General features: G+C 36.5%; 1 protein-coding gene across 3 annotated transcripts in view; it reads left to right on the top strand.

The window, feature by feature from the left end:
• Positions 1–20,360, top strand: part of PTPRO (protein tyrosine phosphatase receptor type O) — a 216,784-nt gene that overhangs the window by 102,179 nt on the left and 94,245 nt on the right. For all 3 annotated transcript variants that reach the window (XM_020994337.2, XM_020994336.2, XM_020994335.2), the window contains exons 3-5: positions 8,614–8,772; positions 11,022–11,174; positions 15,237–15,677. In XM_020994337.2, coding sequence (XP_020849996.1) covers positions 8,614–8,772; positions 11,022–11,174; positions 15,237–15,677 — 753 coding nt within the window. The remainder of the gene's footprint in view (positions 1–8,613; positions 8,773–11,021; positions 11,175–15,236; positions 15,678–20,360) is intronic.

The following is a 20,360-nucleotide window of genomic DNA, read 5'->3' as shown; positions in this document are numbered from 1 at the left end:
TCAGGTTGCTAGGGGGTATTTGCTGCTGCTGAAAATTGTTCTTTTTTTTTATGGTAGTACTTTTTTTTTTTGTCTACTTTTTTATTTTTTTATTTTTTTAAATTTTATTAATATATTTTGATTTATCAACAATCACTTCCATATGCTTTTGAGTTGAAAATTTTTGTCCCCCTTCCTCCCCACCACCCCAAGATGGCGCACAATCTGATATAGGCTTTACATTTACATTCCTATTAAACATATTTTCACATTAGTGAAGTTGTAAGTAAAAATTAAAACCAATAGGAGGAACCATCAGAAAGATGAAACAAAACTCAACAGAGGTAAAAATAAGTGATAGCAATTTGACTTCCATAGTTCTTTCTTTGAATGTGAACAGCATTTTCCATTCCAAGGCCTCTGGAGATGTCTTAGATCCTTGTAATGCTGAGAAGGGTTCAGTTTAACAATATTAGTTATCACGTAACATGACTGTTATTGTGTACAAAGTCCTCTTGGTTCTGCTCACTTCACTCAGCATCAGACCATATAAGTCTTTCTAGGTTTTTCTGAAGTCAGCCTGTTCATCATTTCTTATAGCACAATAGTATTCCATTACATTCATATACCATATAACTTGCTCAGCCATTCCCCAATTGATGGGCATCCTCTCAATTTCCAATTCTTTGCCACCACAAAAAGAGCTGCTATGAATATTTTTGTACATGTGGGTCCTTTTCCCATTTGTTTGATCTCTTTGGGATATAGCCCTGGAAGTGCTACTGCTGGATCAAAGGGTATGCACATTTTTATAGCCCTTTGGGCATAGTTCCAAATTGTTCTCCAGAATGGTTGGATCATTTCACAACTTCACCAACAATGCATTAGTGTTCCAACTTTCCCACATTTTCTCCAACATTTATCATTTTCCTCTTTTGTCATGTTGGCCAATCTGATAGGTGTGATGTGGTACCTCAGAGTTGTTTTGATTTGCATTTCTCTAATCAATAATGATTTAGAGCATTTTTTCATATGACTATAGATGACTTTAATTTCTTCATCTGAGAACTGTCTGTTCATATCCTTTGACTATTTATCAATTGGGGAATGGCTTGTGTTCTTATAAATTTGTCTTAATTCTCTATATATTTTAGAAATGAGGCCTTTATCAGAGAGACTGGTTGTAAAAATTCTTTCCCAATTTTCTACCTTCCTTCTAATCTTAGTTGCATTGGCTTTGTTTGTGCAAGAACTTTTCAATTTAATGTAATCAAAATTATCCATTTTGCTTTTCATAATGTTCTCTATCTCCTGTTTGGTCGTGAATTCTTCTGTTCTCCATAGATCTGATAAGTAAACTATTCCTTGTTCTCCCAGTTTACTTACGGTATCAGCCTTTATATCTAAGTCATGAACCCATTTTGACTTTATTTTGGTATTATGTTGTGAGATTTTGATCAATGCCTAGTTTCTGCCATACTCTTTTCCAGTTTTCCTGGCAGTTTTTTTCAGAGTGGGTTCTTATCCCAGGAGCTGGGGTCTTTGGGTTTATCAAATAATAGATTACTATAACATTGACTACTGTGTCTTGCATATTTAACCTATTCCACTGATCCACCTCCCTATTTCTTGGCCAGTACCAAGTAGTTTTGATGATTGCTGCTTTATAATACAATTTAAGATCCAAAATTGCTAGGCAACCTTCCCCTGCATTTCTTTTCATTAGATTCCTTTGATATTCTGGACCTTTTGTTTTTCCAAATGAATCTTGTTATTATTTTTTCTAATTCTATGAAATAATTTTTTGGTAGTTTGATTGGTATGCCAGTGAATAAGTAAATTAGCTTAGGTAGGGTTGTCATTTTTATTATATTAGATCGGCCTACCCATGAGCAACTGATGTTTTTCTTATTATTTAGATCTAATTTTATTTGTGTGAAAAGTGTTTTGTAATTGTGTTCATAAGAGTTCCTGGGTTTGTTTCGGGAGGTAGACTCCTAAATATTTTATAATGTCTACAGTAAGTTTAAATGGGATTTCTCTTTCTATCTCTTGCTGTTGGGCTTTGTTGGTAATATACAGAAATGCTGATGATTTATGTGGGTTTATTTTATAGCCTGCAACTTTGCTGAAGTTGTTTATTATTTCAAGTAGTTTTTTACTTGATTCTCTAGGATTCTCTAAGTATATCATCATGTCATGAAAATCGTTCTTGATAGACTAATTAACCCTTGTCAGTGGGTTAGATTGTTTGGGTGATGTCAAAGGCCAACATAGCAAAGAACACAATAATGTTTCATCTGTAATTCTATCTTTAGTGGCTCCATTAATATGGTCACTCTCTCCAGTTGTTCCTCTGGGAACTATCAATCCTCATCCTGTGTAATTATTGCCCATTTTCAGCTTGAGCAATATTTATCCATAGGATTCCCTAAATTCTCCATGAGGCATCTACACAATGCACTGGAGGCTTTTCTATGATTCTTTTTGATATTTCATTTCTACCAGTGTGACACTGCCCATCTATTAGCCAGTCATGGCATTATTAGGCCACTCCCTTTTCCATTATTGCTTGTCCTTGATGATATTTTTGTATAAGGAATACTTCTTGTGTAGAAACTATCATTGGTAGATATGTTTCACCCTGAAATCCAATATGTCTCTCTATTGTTTCCTCGGTCATCTGCAACTCTGAGTCTTCTGAGTCCTTGTGTGCCATGATTCACAGCCATTTGGCATTCCTGGGACTATGTTGGCATTTTAATGATGGATTTTTGCAGAAAGGAATAGCTATAGGTACCCATATAAGTCTACGTGGATATTTTATAATAAAATTGCTTTATTTGAACATAATAGCTCATTAACCTGAACATATGCCCCTTGACTCCTCACTATAACTTACCCACATATGCAATCAGTTGCCAAGTGTTATTGATTTTACTTCTTTAACGTGTCCCTTCTCTCCCTTGACTCAAGCCTAGTTCAGGCCTTCGTCATCTTTTGCCTAAGTTATTGCAGTAATTCCTTAATTGGTCTTATTACCTCCACCCTTTCCTCTTTCCGATGTATCTTCCAAAACTTAATTGCTAAAGCACAGGTCTTACCATGACCCTCTCCTGCTTAAGAAGCTTCAGTGGCTCTTCCATTGCCTCTGTGAAAAAATTGACCCTTAAAGCCTTTCATAGTCTGGTACCAATGGGGATTATATATTACTCCCCCTCAAACACTAATGGCTCCAGCCTAATGTATGTTTACATCTACAGTTCTCTCCAAATGGCATGTGCCTCATACTAGTTATTTCCCATACCTGGGATTTTCTCTTGCTCTTCACTTTGTCAGAACACCCAGCTCCCTTCAAGGCTCAATTCAAGAGCGACATGCTTCATGAGCTCCTTCCTGATTCTCCTGGTCATTAGTGTCCCCTGCCTCCCAAAAAGACTTTATATTCATTTTTTGATATCTTGTATTTACTTATCTAGGTATTCTCCAAGTAGAATGCAAGCTCCCAAGAGCAAGGATGGTCTTATATTTGTCCTTTTTATACCTAGTATATTGCACCTAGTAGGCATTTAAATTCTTGTTCAGTTGAATTGAATTGCCTTTAATTTTATAATAAAAATTTGCTGACTGCTTGAAAGCCTGATTACTTTTTAGTCTGAGCAATATGTTGAACAAAAGCCTGTTTCAGATCAAGGTGGTAGATTTTAGAGAGAAGGGACAGTTTCGAGTCAAATGGCAAATCCATAAGAATGGTTGTGCCATGTAACTTGCTGGCACAAAACGTCATAGAATCAAAGAGCCGGAGCTTAAATAAAGTGCTGTCACCCACAGCATGGTGAATACCATAAAAAGGTAAATGATGAACTACCAATTATTAATTGGTACTGATTACCAATAAAAGAATACATTGAAAGGAAGTGAAAAGCTAACTTCATTCATGATAGTCAAACTGACTACGTCCTTGCTCCTGGAAAGGGTGTGTCATTCCAGCTCTTCTTGTGGTCTTCCTCACTATCTCTACAACTTTCCAAACCAAAATACTCCTTCCTGATCACCACTCTTCTTACATATGCTATAAGCTTCTTGAGCAGAGGGTCTATCTTCTATTTCTGATTTGTACCATGAATTTTTAGCACGATGCTTGGCACATAGCAAGCACTTGCGGCTTAATAAGTAAAACACTAGACCTGGGGTAAAGATAGACATGAGTTTAAATCCAGCTTTGGACCTTTATCAGTTGTGTGACCCTGGGCAAGTCACATACCCTCTGCTTTCCTTAATTTGTAAAATAGCACCTACTTCTCAGAATTATTGTAAGGATAAAATGAGAATATTCACTAAGTGCTTTATGATCCTTAAAGTACTATATAAGTTCTAGATATTATTAGTAAATGGTTTTTCATTCATGAAACATTGTAAAACAAGAAATTTAATAATTAGTGTGTGCATATGATACATAATTACCTTCTCAACAACTTCCCCATTTAGAAAAGTAAAGCTTTAAAGGAAGTGGACAAGATATATAATGTAATATATAAACTAAATGTTGGGGGGAAGGGTTGGGACCTATGATTTTCTTAATGTAGGGACCTTCTTGTATGGAAACTCCCTCTACCAATGAAGATCAGCACCTGTTTGTAGCTTGTAGTATCAGAGAGTTGACTAGTGTATAAAGAGGTTGTGCCTTGCCTGGGGTCACACAGATTGTCAGAAACCCGACTTGAACTCAAATCTTCCTAACTAGGAAGCTGGCTGTGTCCAGGAGTGGGGAACCTGTCACCTCAAGACCACATGTGGCCCTCTAGATCCTCAGTGTGGCTCTTTGGTTCCAAATGTCACAGACTGTTCTTGATGACCTAGAAGGCCACGTGTGGCCTCCAGGTCACAGGTTCCCCACCCCTGCTACTAGGCCAAGCACCACAAATAAAAATCATAAGACTGTGCTAATCTAAGTTAGTTCAAATCCATGTTTTGCTTCCAGAATAATAATTCTGATTATGTTGATCCTCTGCTGAAAAATCTGCAGTGACTCTCTATTGCTAATTAAATAAAGTTCAACTTTTCTGCTTGGCATTCAAGACCTTCCACTACCTGTCATCAGCCGTATCTCATGCTCCTCCTGTTTATATACTCTATGTTCCAGTCATATTGTTTTGATTTAGCTAGTTTTTGCCTTTTGTTTACACACTCAGGTCTGGCTTTTCAGGCAACCAAAAAGCCTTATCTTTATCACCTGAGAAGCAGGCAGAAAATAGTTTCAAAATGCCTATGAATGCTCTGAAGTAGTGACCCAAGACCTTCCATTCCCTGTCATTAGACATTTCCAGAAGTAGTTTCACCAAATGTATATACTCCTAGGACTGAGCTTTCATGGACCTGTCCCTGTTAAATATAGAACATTAGAGCTTGGAGGGAAGTTAGAAATGAATTCCACCTAATTTTACAGATGGGAACACTGAAGTCCAAGTGACTTTCTCTTGATCCCACAAGTAGTTAATGGCAGAGCTAAGCCCGTAACCTAGATCTTTCGAATCTTAATCCTCTGTTCACTTCTTGCAGTATAATGAATAGAAACAAGCAAAAGAAGACAGATTTGACCTTAGTCCTCAATGTAACACCAAATGGATGTGTGCCCCCAAGGCAAATCATTTTTTCTTCCAATAAGCCTCAGTGGTCTTGGTAAAAGAAGCTGTCAAATAATGCCTGTCTTACTTATCCTGTAGCATTTTGAGGAGCTGAGGGAAGGTACTTTGCAAAGTATATGTTGTGCAAAACTTTTGTTACTGTTATTAAGTTGATTTAGTTTTAGTCATATGTGTTTTGTTTCCCATCTTGGCAAGGACGCCTAATGGTGATCCAGTAATAATGGAGAAAATGTTACTAATGCAGATTACACTTAAAAGTGTGTCATGTATACATTTTTGGAGGGAGAGCCAGTTGTTAAACATTTATTAACGGGTTGCTGAACTGAACTCTAATTTTCTATTTTCAGGAAACTGTGTTATTCTTAATACAGTGTAAGATCAAATTAGCTTTCTTGTCTACAGTATTACCCTGTTGGCTTGAAAGAACTCACAGCCCATTAAAATCTCCCCTGTCTTTTTCAAACTGCTTCCTCCATCTTGTACTTGTGAAGTTCATTTTCTGAAACTGAATGTAAGACTTCACATTTATTCTTATTGAAAGTCGTCTTATTAGATTCAGTCTAATGATTCAGCCTGCCTCTATCTTTTCTGATCCTGATGCTGGCAGCCACTGTGACAGGTAACCCTCTTGGGTTTATGTAATCTGCAAATTTAATGAGGCTCATTTATAATTTTAAGTATTGTACTATAGTATTTGCATTTGGACTCAACACAGATCTGAAGATTTGAAACTGAGTTATTTCATTCCAAGTTGACTGAAATAGAAAAAGCCAACAAGCAAGTGGAGATTTCAAAAGTCTTTCAGTTTCAAAATTTAAACAGATTAGAGTAGCATAAACAATAGAAGAAAATTAAATATATGAACTCTTGTTACAGTGCTTATTAAATTTCAGATGTTTGACAGTAGCTTTGATCTAAAACCATTGTGCCCTAAGCTATAAAAAGAGAAATGGAGCCTTTCTCTTTTAGAGAGAGAACCCTGGTGACAAAGGAGGTGTGAAAAGAAAGCTTATTCTTTTGTGACATCCCTTTGCTGTTGGCATTCATTTTGGTGCTTTTAGATCAAGAGTCCGCAGCCAGACTTGGTTAGAAATCATATTGGGTTCCATGAAGGGATTTCAAATGGCTCAAGGGTTCTTATGGAATAATTTAAAAAGTGGTAAGAGTTTGGGGCTAGAAACTATGTGAGTTCAAGTCATATGTGGCATCTACTGGCTTCAGTTAGGCCAGAGCTAAAATCAAGCTTATAATACTAAATTTTAATTTGAAAATATTCCTCATGATCTATATAGGCATGTTCAGATCAGATGTATGAATGACTTTACTATTGCAATGCAGGTGGCATGGCTTAAGAAAATCCTAGTGGAAACAACTGATTTAAAATTTAGCCTGAACCTCTAGATGATTTGGAACACAAAGAGACATTGTGGCTCATCATACAGCCTTTGGTCAGAACTTCCAGAGTTAAAGTGAATCTCCCAAACCAAAATTTAATTTGGATGTTATGTGGAATCATTATTTCACCTGAGACAAAAAATGAGGGCCAAGATGGGAATATGGTAATAGAGGGAACAATCTAAACATAAATGTAGTCACACTAGGAGATGAGGTGGTCCAACCTTTGGCCCTCTAAGAACTTGGGGGGAAGGTAGGTCCAGAAGTGAAGGACAGGATGCCAGGGGTATAGCTGTCACAGTGAAATAGACCAGAAGAGAAACTTGAGATGAAGCATAGGGATGATGGCTATTGAGGGAAAAAAAGCACCTTCCCACCTTCCAGTCAGCGTCCCAGATCAAAGCCCTCTTTGCCCTTTACTAATTTATGATTTGGTCTTATATTTAATTTAACTCAATCAACAAAGTTTTATTTAGTACCTGTTGTGTTACCATGTCTTTTTTGCAATTCAGCTAGTTTTTCTTTTGTGAAAGGGCAAAGTATCTTGGCAAAGATAGTGGAGTAATTTGCCATTTCCTTCTCCAGCTCATTTTACAGATGAAGAACAGAGGCAAATTGGGTTAAGTGACTTGCCTAGGATCACACAGTTAGTAAATGTCTGAGGCTGGATTTGAACTCATGATTCCTGATTCCAAACCCAGTGCTTTAATCCACCTAGCTGGCTTGTTTACTTTGCCCTATATCAGTTCAGTACAGAGAAGTCATCTCAAGTTTCTCTGAATTCTTTGCACTCATCATTTCCACAGCCCAATAATATTTAATTATATTCATATGCCACAATTTGTTCAGCCATCTGCTTCCTATGGATATATACTTTTGAGTTCTTAGCTACTGTGAAAAGTTCTGCTATGGATATTTTTGTATACGTTAAGATTTTCCCTCTGATTTTAACATCCTTGGGGTGTATGAGTACTAGGTCAAAGGGTATGTCTTTTAGTGATTTTTTAAGTACAGTTATAAATTGTTTCAAATAAGAGTGGGACCAATTTACAAGTCTACCAGTAGTATATTAGTATTCTTAGCCTCTCACAGTTTGTAAAGATGATGAGATAATTCCCCAACATTTAATGTTCATTAAAATTACTTGAAATTTTTTGTATAAATGTTACAGAATAAACTTAATCTAAATAAATTCATTCATTTCTCACTTTGCAGTGTTCTCTCATTTTTAATTAATAGAAGAGTACAAACCAACTTTGAGATTAAGAGATAAGGAAATCCAGTCTTTAAAAAAATAGATATAATAGCACTTTGAAAAAAAATGAAATGCAAAGATAAAATTTGAAATATAAAAAGAATAAAATATAAAGATAAAAAGAGTAAAATACAAAAATAAAAGAAAGATAAAGTGACACTAATTAAGAATAGAATTTGGTTCATGATCATTGTTTTCCGTATTTGTAGAAGATAATGATATTGGAGATGGTTCTGATAAGTGTAGTTCATCTCCTTCTCCAGTATTTTTACCATGGTCTCCCCATTTTTATCCCTACCCCATCTTTTTCTTCTTTTTTTTTATTTTCTTTTTTTGTAGAGCCTCTTCCTGTCACCAGCGTTTCTATTTATGATTATAAGCCTTCTCCCGAAACAGGAGTCCTATTTGAAATTCATTATCCAGAAAAGTACAATGTTTTTACAAGAGTAAACATAAGTTATTGGGAAGGCAAAGACTTCCGGACAATGTTATACAAAGGTAAGAAGAAAAATGCAGGATGAAAGTAGCATGAGTTGGTATTAATTTCATCATAATTACATCATTAATGTAATGAGAATTCTATAGTGCAGGGTTACTTAGGCTTGACTAAAAAAATATGAAAAATATGTTTTTTGCCTCAGATTGTCAAATGCTGTTAGAATACTATTTCAGAAGTAAGGGGTTGTAGTTAGGAAAAAAATAGTTAAAAGATATTCTAAATGGAGTATCACTATGAAGTAATCAGAGTGAACTTCCTGTGGAAGTTATGGAGTCTATCTGATATCTGTATGTACATGTCACATATACAATAGATGAAATGTCCAGGTTATTGCTATCATGAAGAAATACTATTTTTTTCTCACTGGAGAAGTTTAGCACACATGAAAGTCTTTTCTAAGTAGATTGTCCTCAAGTAAACCTCAGTATAATTGATGTCAGAAAAGATGGCTTCTGATTGCAAGAATGCTCCCTTTCAATATTTTGCTCAGATACTAAGAAACAAAATTTATATGACTGAATTTCAGCATTATCTTTTAAATGCCTAAGACCACAGTATTCTATTCACATATGTGTCTCTGTATGTGAAATAATTCAATTTGACTCTTATTTGATTTGATGTTTCTGATCTGACTTTGAGTTGTTTGGCCAAGATGATCAAAAAAGTCAGAGACTTAACTGTGTCAAGAGATTGTGTGTGTGTGTGTGTGAGTGTGTATAGTGGGTATACAAGTGCCACCAAGAAAGAAGTCACACAATAATGCTCACAAGAAGAAAAGACCAGAGAATATCAGGTTGCTATTTTCCTGATGAGGGATAGAGATCGCCATTTGTCAATCTGATGTGGACTAGAGGGTTCTTCTGTCTTCCCTACGGGCATAAAGGAGAGCTTCCTGAAACTTCTTAAATCTGACTGACCCCTACTCACCTTTGGTGATCTATTTGGGGACAAAAGGCACCCCCTTCAAAGAACCTAAAGAGTGTTCCTAGGGATTCTGAAAGCCTGGGCAGAGAGTAAGGCTCTAGTGGGAAATAAATGAATTTCTTATCGTTAGAGACTGCCAATTCAAAAATGGAACAGATTGAAGAAATGAATAGAAAATATAAGTTGAGGAATATTTAGGCTAAGAACAGGTTGTCTTATAATGGGATTTGGATTTCTTAACCATGGTTTAAAATTGATCATGAGAGCTTTAAATTGAAGATAGATGGGGAAGGAGAAGACTGCTAATTAGATAACTCTGAAAATGGTAGATACAGCCTAAGAAGTATGTCAGTAGAGAAGAGCAGCAATTCACAGAAGACAATCTCCAAGAAGAAAAATGGCCTCAGATATTTGTCTACAAAGCCACAGTAGTGATAGACAAAGTCAATGGGAGATTTTAATGCAAAGAAATAAATTTGAACTTATAGATATCACTGAGGTTTGGTAGGTTAGTATTCTTGACTGGAGAATGTGTTTGAAATGGTATTATGGTTTATTCAAAAGCAACAGAGTAGATAATGACAATGATAGGGGAGCCTTGTACATTAAAAGGATATACTGATAAAGAAATCCACAATGCTTTTCTATTACTCCCTTTATCCAGTTCCTTTGAACAAAGTATAATTCAAGTCAAACCAATAAGCATTTATTAAGCACCTACTATATGCCAGGCATTGTACTAAGTGCTGAGAGTACACCCTTTCATATCTGTATTGTAGTCACTTGAAATGAATTTTATAGTAATTATTCATATTGGTGCAATAACAATGATAATAAATAATAGCTTAGTTTTAAAAATTCAGAATCTATTTTCCTCCTTTTCTTGGGTAAACTGCCTGCCATCAGGCTAATTTTAAAACATGGGCTTTGATATGTATAACTCTTACATAATTGCTAGTCACTAAGACATGAAGTAATTAAAAAAAAAACCTGAAACCTTGAGTTCTTAACTTGAAGAAAATTTGTATAGCTGCTTTATTTAGTTCATCCTGCTAATTAATTGTTCATTCAAATTCTTGTAGTCTAAAGATTTATGTTTCTTTTTTTTCCTGCCTTTATAGGAATTCTAGGTGGGGAGTTCTGAGTGAGATTTGAAATACTCTGTTGTCCCTACGCAGCCTTTTGGCCATCTGTTTCTGGGCCTACTCCTCTGCTAGATAACCCCCTTACATGTGCCTTCCTAAATGGTGTTCACTTATGCTGAAATTTAGAAAGTGTGCTTTGAGTGCCAAATTTAGAAATTGATGTATTTTTGTCTCTACAGATTTTTTTAAAGGTAAAACAGTGTTTAATCATTGGCTACCTGGGATATGTTATAGTAATATTACCTTTCAGCTAGTATCTGAGGCGACATTCAACAAAAGCACCCTGGTGGAATACAGTGGTATAAGTCATGAACCCAAACAGCACAGAACAGGTGAGTTTTCTGAAAAACAAAATTATGTGAACAAAATGATTAAATTACAAGGAATGCACAGTGTGACATTTTCATCACAGTGTTTCTACTTCTGTTTTATATAAATTCTGTCCCAATACTAGGTGAACTATTGTGCTAATATTTCTATAACAATCTAATAAATATTTTCTGTTAATATGAAGGAGTGTAGTATATTCCAAGTAAATTTTAAACAAGAACAAGCTAATATATGACAGTTCTGAGGCTTTACATGACCATATGTCCACTGTACTAGTATCTAAGGATAAAGAACACAATGGAATAGATGATAAGATGTTATTAGGAAATTTAAAAATAAATTCTGTGAAACAGAGTAACTATTATCTACTTTTTTTTTTAGAAATGGCATAAAAACAAGCTATTCATTACACTGTTTCCCCCAAAAATCATTTATTTAGTACAGGTCTTTTTCAAGATAGAAAACTGGGCTTTGACTAAAAGTGCAATTAAAGCATTAACATAGTTTAGTACTAATTATACTTCATAAATGCATCTATGTATGCATATATGTAATGAGTAAATGGACAAAGTCACACATTTGTGTGTTAGCTAACTATTGTATACATCAGCCTTTTCCTTTCTCAATTATAGGCTAGATAGACAATACAAAGTAATTTCAACTAAGTAATTTTTAACTCATGGTTTCCATCAAAAAGGGAAGCAGTCTGATATAGGAGAATAAGCACTAGACTGGGAGAAACAGAATCACAAAATCAAAGAATTTCCAAGTTGGAAGGGACCTTACTGACCATTTATTCCAATCTGTACCTGATAAGGAATCCTTTCTATTTCACGCCTGACATGTGGTTATTTCATTTTTGCATAAAGTCCTCCAAGAAGAACTTCCTATTTTCCAAGGTGCTCTTTTGGATAGCTCTAATTGTTAGCACATTTTCCCTACTATGGCACTTAAATTGCCCTCTTGCAATTTCCCCCCTGTTATTTTAGTTCTTTCTAGTGTTGCCAAGCAGAATAAATCTTCGAAGTGATAGGCCTTCAGCTACACGACAGCTTTCATAGGTGTGCTACCCCCTTCCCACTCCAGCCTTCTCTTCTCCAAATTAAACATTCCTAGTTTTTTTTTCAACTGATCCTTAGACAGAATAAACATGAGGTTCTTCACCATCCTGGTTTTCCTTCTCTTTTTTTTCTTTCCAACTTATCAAAGTCATTCCTAACAGGTGGACTCAGAACTAAACCCAATATTCTAGGTGTGGCATAACCAAGCCAAAGTACAACAAGGCTAACATCCCCCTATTTCTGGATCATGTCTCCCATAATGTAATCAAAGGTAGCAATTTTCTTGACTGCCAAATAAAACTACTGACTCGCACTGAGCTTGCAATCCACAAAAAATTCCACATTTTCAGACAAACTGCTCTCTAGCTGTGCCCAGCCCCCACTGCATATTTATGAAGTTGATTTTCTGGAACTTAAATATAAGATATTTCATGTTTATTCTTATTAAATTTAATTCTTTCAGATTTGGCCCAGTGTTCTATAAGTTGAGATGTGTTTGATTCTTGATTGGTGTTCGTATGTTACGTATCCTCTCTAGCTTTCTGACATCTGCCAATTTCATAAGTACTTCATCCCTTATCCAAGTCATTGCTAAAAATTTTAAATAGCATGAGGCTAAGGAGAGATGCTAGGGGAGAAACTATTAGAGATGTATTTCCAAAATGGTTACATTTTGAGTCCAGCCATTAGCCTAGTTTCAAATCTACCTGTGTCTAGCTGACATCCAACTTTTCCACAAAATCGCGTGAATGACTTTATCAAATGCTTTGTTAAAATGTAGGTAATCTCTCCTTACAGTATTCCCCTAATCTACCAACCCTGTTTGAAAAAAAGGAAATAGGGTTATTCTGACTTTGTGATCACTGCTTCCTTTTCTATATGTGTCTTAATCAATATTTTAATGATACATTCAACAGTTTTCCAGAATTCTCAGTCATGTTTACTCTCATGTAGTTTTTTGACTCTTTCCATTTTACAAAAATAAATTCCCATTTCCCATCCTGGAACATCTGTCTTGTTCTCCTGGATCTTTCAAATCCATGACCATCAGTAACATCTGCCACTCCTTTCACTGCCTGAAGATGTAGTTCATCTGGGCCAGGTAATTTGAACTTGTTACAGACAGCAAGATGTTCTCTTTTTATCTCTTTGTTTGTCTTGGGAACCAACTGTTCATACACCATCTTTCTATCTTTTATAATACAAATAGCATCCTGATTGGGAGAAAAAGCAGAAGCAAAATTAGAATAATTTAAATATCTTTGCTTTGTTCACTATCATTGGCTCAGCTAACTCACGACCCATACTCATCTTTTCTGCAACGTAGTTTTAAAAACTCATTTTGTTATCCATAAATTTTTTTCCCACTAGCCTCAGCTCCTTCTGAGTTTTAACAATCTTTCTATACTTGTCCTGTCTTATGTGCCCTTGCTTCAACCTGATATAGGAATGTTTTTTAAAAAATCTAAGTCAATTAGTGAGTTTCCTGTGTAACCATATAGGTGTGTGTAGGCAACTAGACCTTTTCTTCCTCATCAGAATTGTCATTTTTCTGTATTTTCAGAATTTTATTCTTGATACTTTCCTATCCCTTCTGGCTTTCCCTATAAAATTTTAGGCTAGGGGATATCTCTATGAGCCCTTTAAAATCTGCATTCCCAAAAACCTAAGGTGTTGTTTGCAAGACTATTCCCTTCTTTTCTCTACTTTTCAATCATAAATTCTGGGATGAAGTAATAACTCCTCTTATCCCAAGGTTTCCTAAGAATCTGGCTTCTCCTTGCTGATGACAATCCAGGCCAGAATAGACTTTCTTTCCTCTTAGGTTCTTCCATTTTTTGAAGAAATAGAATGATCATAGTCATGGGTCTCATGGATCTCCTCATGTATCTGTTATACCTGCGAAATGAAATTTACCTCCTTGTATTAGGATCTCCATTTCATCTAGTGAGCAGACCTGACTTCTGGTCCTGGCTCTTTGACCAGCTAATTGCATGACTTTAGACTAGGAAATTCATCTCTCTGGGCTAAAGTTTCTTCATCAATAAAGCGAAAGAGTTGAATTAGGTGGTTTTTTAAGATCCCTTGCAAACCTTTCACCCTGTGCTTCTATAATGATCTGGATTTTCACTTGTATCCCCTTGTGCAGTATGCCTCCAGAAAAGTATGCTTTTCTCATAATTTCTAAGTCAGTTTTGTATTTAGCCAAGTTGCAAAATCTTTTGAAGTCCATTTTAAATAGGTGTATAGCACCAAGTCAAATATCTACCAATAGTTGTTGTCACAAAACTGGGAAAAGGCATTTGTCCACACTATAGCAGATTAGAAATTTAATCTCTGTCCCTGTGTTACTAGTCCACCAGAACTTTTGAATCTGAACATGGGATTCAATTTATTACCCAAATACCCATGACCTATAGAAAACAGAATTATCTGACATTAAGAAGTATGCATTTATAACAAGTAATATTTAAAGGTCCCTCCTTGAGCCCTCAGGGTGCTACATTCTAGGCACCTACCTACTTTTTTATCTTTATTTTAAGTCTGTTCTGCAGTTTGTTGCCCCAAAAGGTGCATAGTGTAAACTTTCTCTAAGAAAGGCATGGAGCTAAGAAATTCATCTATATTAAAATTAAGATCATGGCAAGTTCCTTTTAACTTGTCCATTTTAACATTACATTACTTAAGAAAAAGGTCAAATTACCACTTGAACAAAAATATTATCACAAATTAATGTCCTTGAAAAGGAATGAGTATTATGATATGTTAATGGATTACAGTTATTGTGGTTACCAGATTATAAACTTCAGGATCTTTAAAAACATTAAAGTTCAAATATGCTCAAAACCAACTGGACTTTACAATAGATTTACCTGTGTATTAAGATACCACTCCGTGTTGTATTTATCTCAAATTCTCGTGCATTTAATTTGTTAATTGATTGGAATTTCTTTCACTGAAATAAGAGACAAGATATACAAAATGAAATTTCTCTCTGTCCAGCTCCTTTCCCACCTCAAAACATCTCGGTACGAATTGTAAACCTGAACAAGAATAATTGGGAAGAAGAGAGTGGAAGTTTCCCAGAGGAATCATTCCTGAAGCCACAAGATGTTGAAAAAGAGAAACTGCTTCATTTTACAGATGATCCTCCTGAAATTTCCTCAGCCAATACTTCTTCTGGGTGGCCAGATTTTAATAGCAGTGATGAGGAAACAACACTTCAGCCGTATTGGTGGGATAGTGAAACTGTAACATCAGAAAGTGAAGATGAATTTGTCAGTGTATTTCCCAGAGAAGATAAAAATAATAATACAGTTAGTCCGATTGAGAAATCAACATCAGCACCTTTATCTTTTTTCCCTGTGCAAATGATATTGAACTGGTTGCCCCCAAAACCACCTACTGCCTTTGATGGGTTCCATATTCGCATAGAGAGAGAAGGTAAAGTAATAATCCTTTGTTACTCTTCAGAGATATATCAGAAGGAAACAAGCTGGGGAGGGAAGAATTAAGTTCAGGAAATCACTACAGATGAGAAGGCACATAGGCTAAGAAGAAAAATTATAAAGGTTTGGATTACTCCATTCAGGTTCTACTCTCACTCCTCATTGGAGCATGGAGGTAACCAAGAAATTTCAAAGGCTTTGCCAGCAGAATGCAAACTTATGGTCTTATCAACCTTATGGCCTTGGTGGTATAAAAGCAAGACAATAACATACATATATGTTTTGGTACAGACAGCCTGTGATTTCATTGATATAAGGAATTTTCCAATGAGGAAACTCCTCCCACCAATGCAGATCAGCAAGTCTTACTGGGTTAAATGAGAGATTGTGTGACTTGTCCAGAGTCACACACACTCAGCGAACATGTCAGAGGTAGAATCTGAACCTAGGTTGTCTCAACTTGGAGCCTAGCTCTCTGTCTATTTGCCTAATAATAATAACAACAGCAGCAACAATGATGATGATAATGGTACAGTTTTTACATGGCTATTTAAAGTCAGTTCTACAGCCTGGGCATTCTCACTCCTAGTCAGTTATTGTTTGCACTGGGTCAAGCTGGAAACTGCACATATGCTTCACTTCTCAACAATTCTACCCCATCAGGCAACTGGGGAAGACCTGGACTTTAAGGCCTGACCTTTGTAATTTAGAGAAAGGGGCAGAAGTGCCTTGACAGAAGATCTATTTTCTTGCACCCAGATTTAAGGTCCCTATTATGTCCTTTCTCAGCACCTGATCTCTTTGCAAGATGGCTAGCTTCATGATAATTATCAGTTCTGTGCCATGTCTACAGAATACACAGCTCCTTACCCTTTTCTTCCTGAAGTGTGTTACCCTCCTTGCCACCCATCTTTGGCACTTTTCCTCAGAGCAGCTGTGAAGTAAAGCAGGAAAGACACAGCAGATGGCACTTTCACTGTAGCTACTAAAATTCTATCTTGTGTCCATTCACCCAGCACCTGGTACCTAGTCTTTCCATTTTAGCACACTTATTTATTACAGCAATGCTGTTGCATTTAAGTAATTTAAGGAATGAATTGCATGCATTTTTTTTTAACATCTTGCTGACTGATACTACCATTTGTTCTTAGAAGTCTTCTTGGAATTGTTAATACATATGTCTACTTGTCATATGTTGAGAATGAATGACACCTCTGTCATCAGAGCAGTTCCTTAGAGTTAGGTAGCCATATATGCAAAGAACAGCAAAGAGGCAGTGTGACTGAATCATAGAAGATTTGACCCTGTTTTATTTAATAAAAGAATAAACAATTGACCCTATTTTGTTTAATAAAGGGGAAAAACATTTGTGGATTTTCCTGTTCCATATAATAAACAATGCCCAAATATTATGTAAGGTATATACATATGGTTGCTGTCTAAATATATAAAGACAGCTCGGCTCACATGTGGCTTGGATAGATATCTGATCTGGGATCTGGCTGACCCCTCTCCAAGAGAGAACTCAATTTCTGCTTTGCGAAGAGTGGGAGGAGAGCCATGGTCGGGTGCTTGCTCCTTCTCACACCTATCTCCAAGAGGAATATTGGGTCTGAATTATATCCATCCACTGTTCTTCAAATATTGGTAGTCTAGAGGCACCGTTCTTTGGTGCCTAGTGCAAACACCATTTTCTAGATCGCTCTCAAGACCTAGCTTACTCTCACCAGTTTAGCTTTCCCCAAGTCCCAGACACTGGTTACACAAAAGACACTACAAATACACAGTATACCTCTTTATCAAAGTAAACAGTAAGTAATTGAGGGAATTATATGAATTGGAATAGAATAAAGGTTACACAAGAGTAAAAGGGCTTTTCAGTTGAGTGAGGTAAGGTCTCAGCTCAAACTTATTTAAGAGAAGTCCATGCTTAGTTCATTTCTAGGATTACAGGCACTAGAAAGTCAAGGGAAGTGGTGAGGGCCAGTTCTCCACATGCCTACAGCCTCAAGGCCTCCCAATTCAAAAGCTTGCCTCTCATGGCCACCTGTTTCAAAGTCCTCTAACCATCTAATAAAATCCCTGCTGCATTCATGCAGGTGCTTGGATACTTTGGCTTAGCATTGTCTCAGTCAATCAGGAGTTACACATCCTTCTTGTCTACACAGCCTGTAGCTTCACAGGGCTGTTCCTCAGAAAAATGATCCAGCACCTGTGGGCTGATGTGCCACATTCACATGAGACTAGCAAAAAAATTTATATGTCTCTTCTTTTTCTATGATCGGATATTTTTGACTGAAAATAGGTTCTTTGGAGCTCAGAAATTTCTCTTCTTGTCTATCCCTTGAAGATTTGATTCTTTTTAACTTATTGCATTAGTCAAGTCACTTAATTTCTCAGTACCTCAGACAACTTCTAAGGCTGCAAAGTGCAGATCACAAGCTGACCTATATTGATTGAGGGAATTTCCTTCCCAATTATTCCCAATACCAATGACATGACAGAGCCAGTCCAAAAATGACAATAGAAAATTCTATTTTTTTAAAGCAAAATATAGACTCTGGGTGAGGACTTCTCATAGGAACCAGGCAGCTTGGTATAACGGAATTTATAATGGCTTGGAGTCAGAAGACTGGGGTTTAAGCCTAGTCCCATTACTAGTCATGTGATTGTAGAGAAGTCTATTAATTTCTCTGAACCTCAATTCCCTCTTCTGTAAAATGAAAATGTTAGTACCATCTATCTTACAGACTTGTGGAAAAAGTTCTGATCAGCATTATATAAATGAGAACTATTATTATGAACCGGCATTCAAAGTTCTCTTCAAAATACTCAACCTACTTTTCCAGCCTATTATTCCCTTCCACATAAGGTCCATTTCAGCCAAACTGGTCTACCCTGCATTTTTCTATCCGTTAAGTCTTTATTCCTGCTCTTCCTTGCACCCCTTCTTTCTAGCTCTGTCTGTTTAATTCAACTTAGCCTTTGAAGATTTCAAATGGAAAGAAGGAAGAAAAGAAGCATTTATTAAGCACCTACTATGTGCCAGGCACTGTGCTAAGTACTTTACAAATATTGTCTCATTTGATCCTCACAAAAACCTTTGGAGGGAGATGCTATTATTATCTCCATTTTATAGTTGAAGAAACTGAGGCAGCTATCAGATTAAGTTCTCTATCCATTACATCACTTAATTGTCTCACAAGGCTACTTAAGCAATCTCTTACGATTTGGCTGTACTTGTATATATTTTTTCTACTAGCACAGTAGACTACACTTTATCTTCTGTGCCAAAGCTTGAAGTTATTTGAAGTCAGGGATCATGTCTTACCATGAGCAGCTAAGTGGTACAGTGGATAGAGTGCTGGGCCTGAAGGCAGGAAGACTCATCTTCCAGAGGTCAAGTCTGGCCTCAGATACTTACTAGTTTTGTGACTCTGGGCAAGTCACTTAACCCTGTTTGCCTCAGTTTCCTTGTCTGTAAAATGAGCCGGAGAAGGAAATGTCAAGAAAACCCCAAATGGAGTCATAAGAGTCAGACATGACTGAGCAACAACAGCATATCTTATCAATCTTTTGTATTCCCATTGTGCTATTTATGTAGGAGATGCTCAGTAGATAAAGATATAAACTTTAGTGCATGGATTTTGATGACTATTTTGGCTATTTAGAGACGAGGTTTTTTTGAGAGGTGCCACTTCTGAGCCCTTGGCTGAACTTTTTTTAAGTGAGGTTGGCTGGCAAACTGAATTCCAGGAAAATAAGGTATTATTATACATCTAACATAGTTCAATAGACAGTAGACATTTTGGATAGGTAAACTTCTTAATTTAAATTTTACTGCCTCTGTAATTTTATATGATGCCCATACTCCCTTGTTACTGCTTTTCTTTTGTTTCTGTCAACTGGTCTTAAGATTTTTTTTTTGGTCGAATGTTTTATTCATGTCCGCCTCTTTGTGACCCCATTTAGGGTTTTCTTGGCAAAGATACTAGAGTGGTTTGCCATTTCCTTCTCCAGCTCCTTTTATAGATGAGAAAACTGAGGCAAACAAGGTGAAGTGACTTGTCTAGGGTCACATAGCCAGTAAATGTCTAAGGCTATATCTAAACTCGGGAAGCTGAGTCTTCCCAACTTTAGGCCCAATATTCTATCCACTACACCATTTAGCTACCCCTGTTCTTAAGACTAGATGTCCACTTTCTGGTGTGTCATGCTTTGTCTTTATCTCCTGAATATTCCATCCATTCCACCATTTAAACCATCCCTCCCTTAGACTCATGGTACAGTGGAAAGAACCCTGTATTTAGAGTTGGAGGATCTGGATCTGAATCTTGGTTCTGCCATTTACTATCTGTGTAATCTTGGCAAGCCTCTTAACCTCTCTGGACCTCAGTTTACTCATCTATAAAATGAGGGAGTTGTACTAGGTGACCCACAGATCCTTCCCAGCTCTATGATTCTATGAACCATAGTCACCACCTTTGACATAGAATAGGGAGAATGAGGTGGTGCAGTGGATAAAGTGCCTGAGTTCAAATCCATCCTCAGACACTTACTAGTTATGTGACCCTGGGCAAGTCACTTAACCTCTGTCTATCTCAGTTTCCTTGTCTGCAAAACATGGATAATAACAGGGGTTGTTGTAAGGATCAAATGAGATAATTGTAAAGTGTCT

The sequence above is a fragment of the Phascolarctos cinereus genome, unplaced genomic scaffold (genome assembly GCF_003287225.1).
Source record: "Phascolarctos cinereus isolate Bilbo 61053 unplaced genomic scaffold, phaCin_HiC Scaffold_1;HRSCAF=81, whole genome shotgun sequence".
NCBI lineage: Eukaryota > Metazoa > Chordata > Mammalia > Diprotodontia > Phascolarctidae > Phascolarctos > Phascolarctos cinereus.
This window is presented reverse-complemented; position numbering and strand designations above follow the sequence as displayed.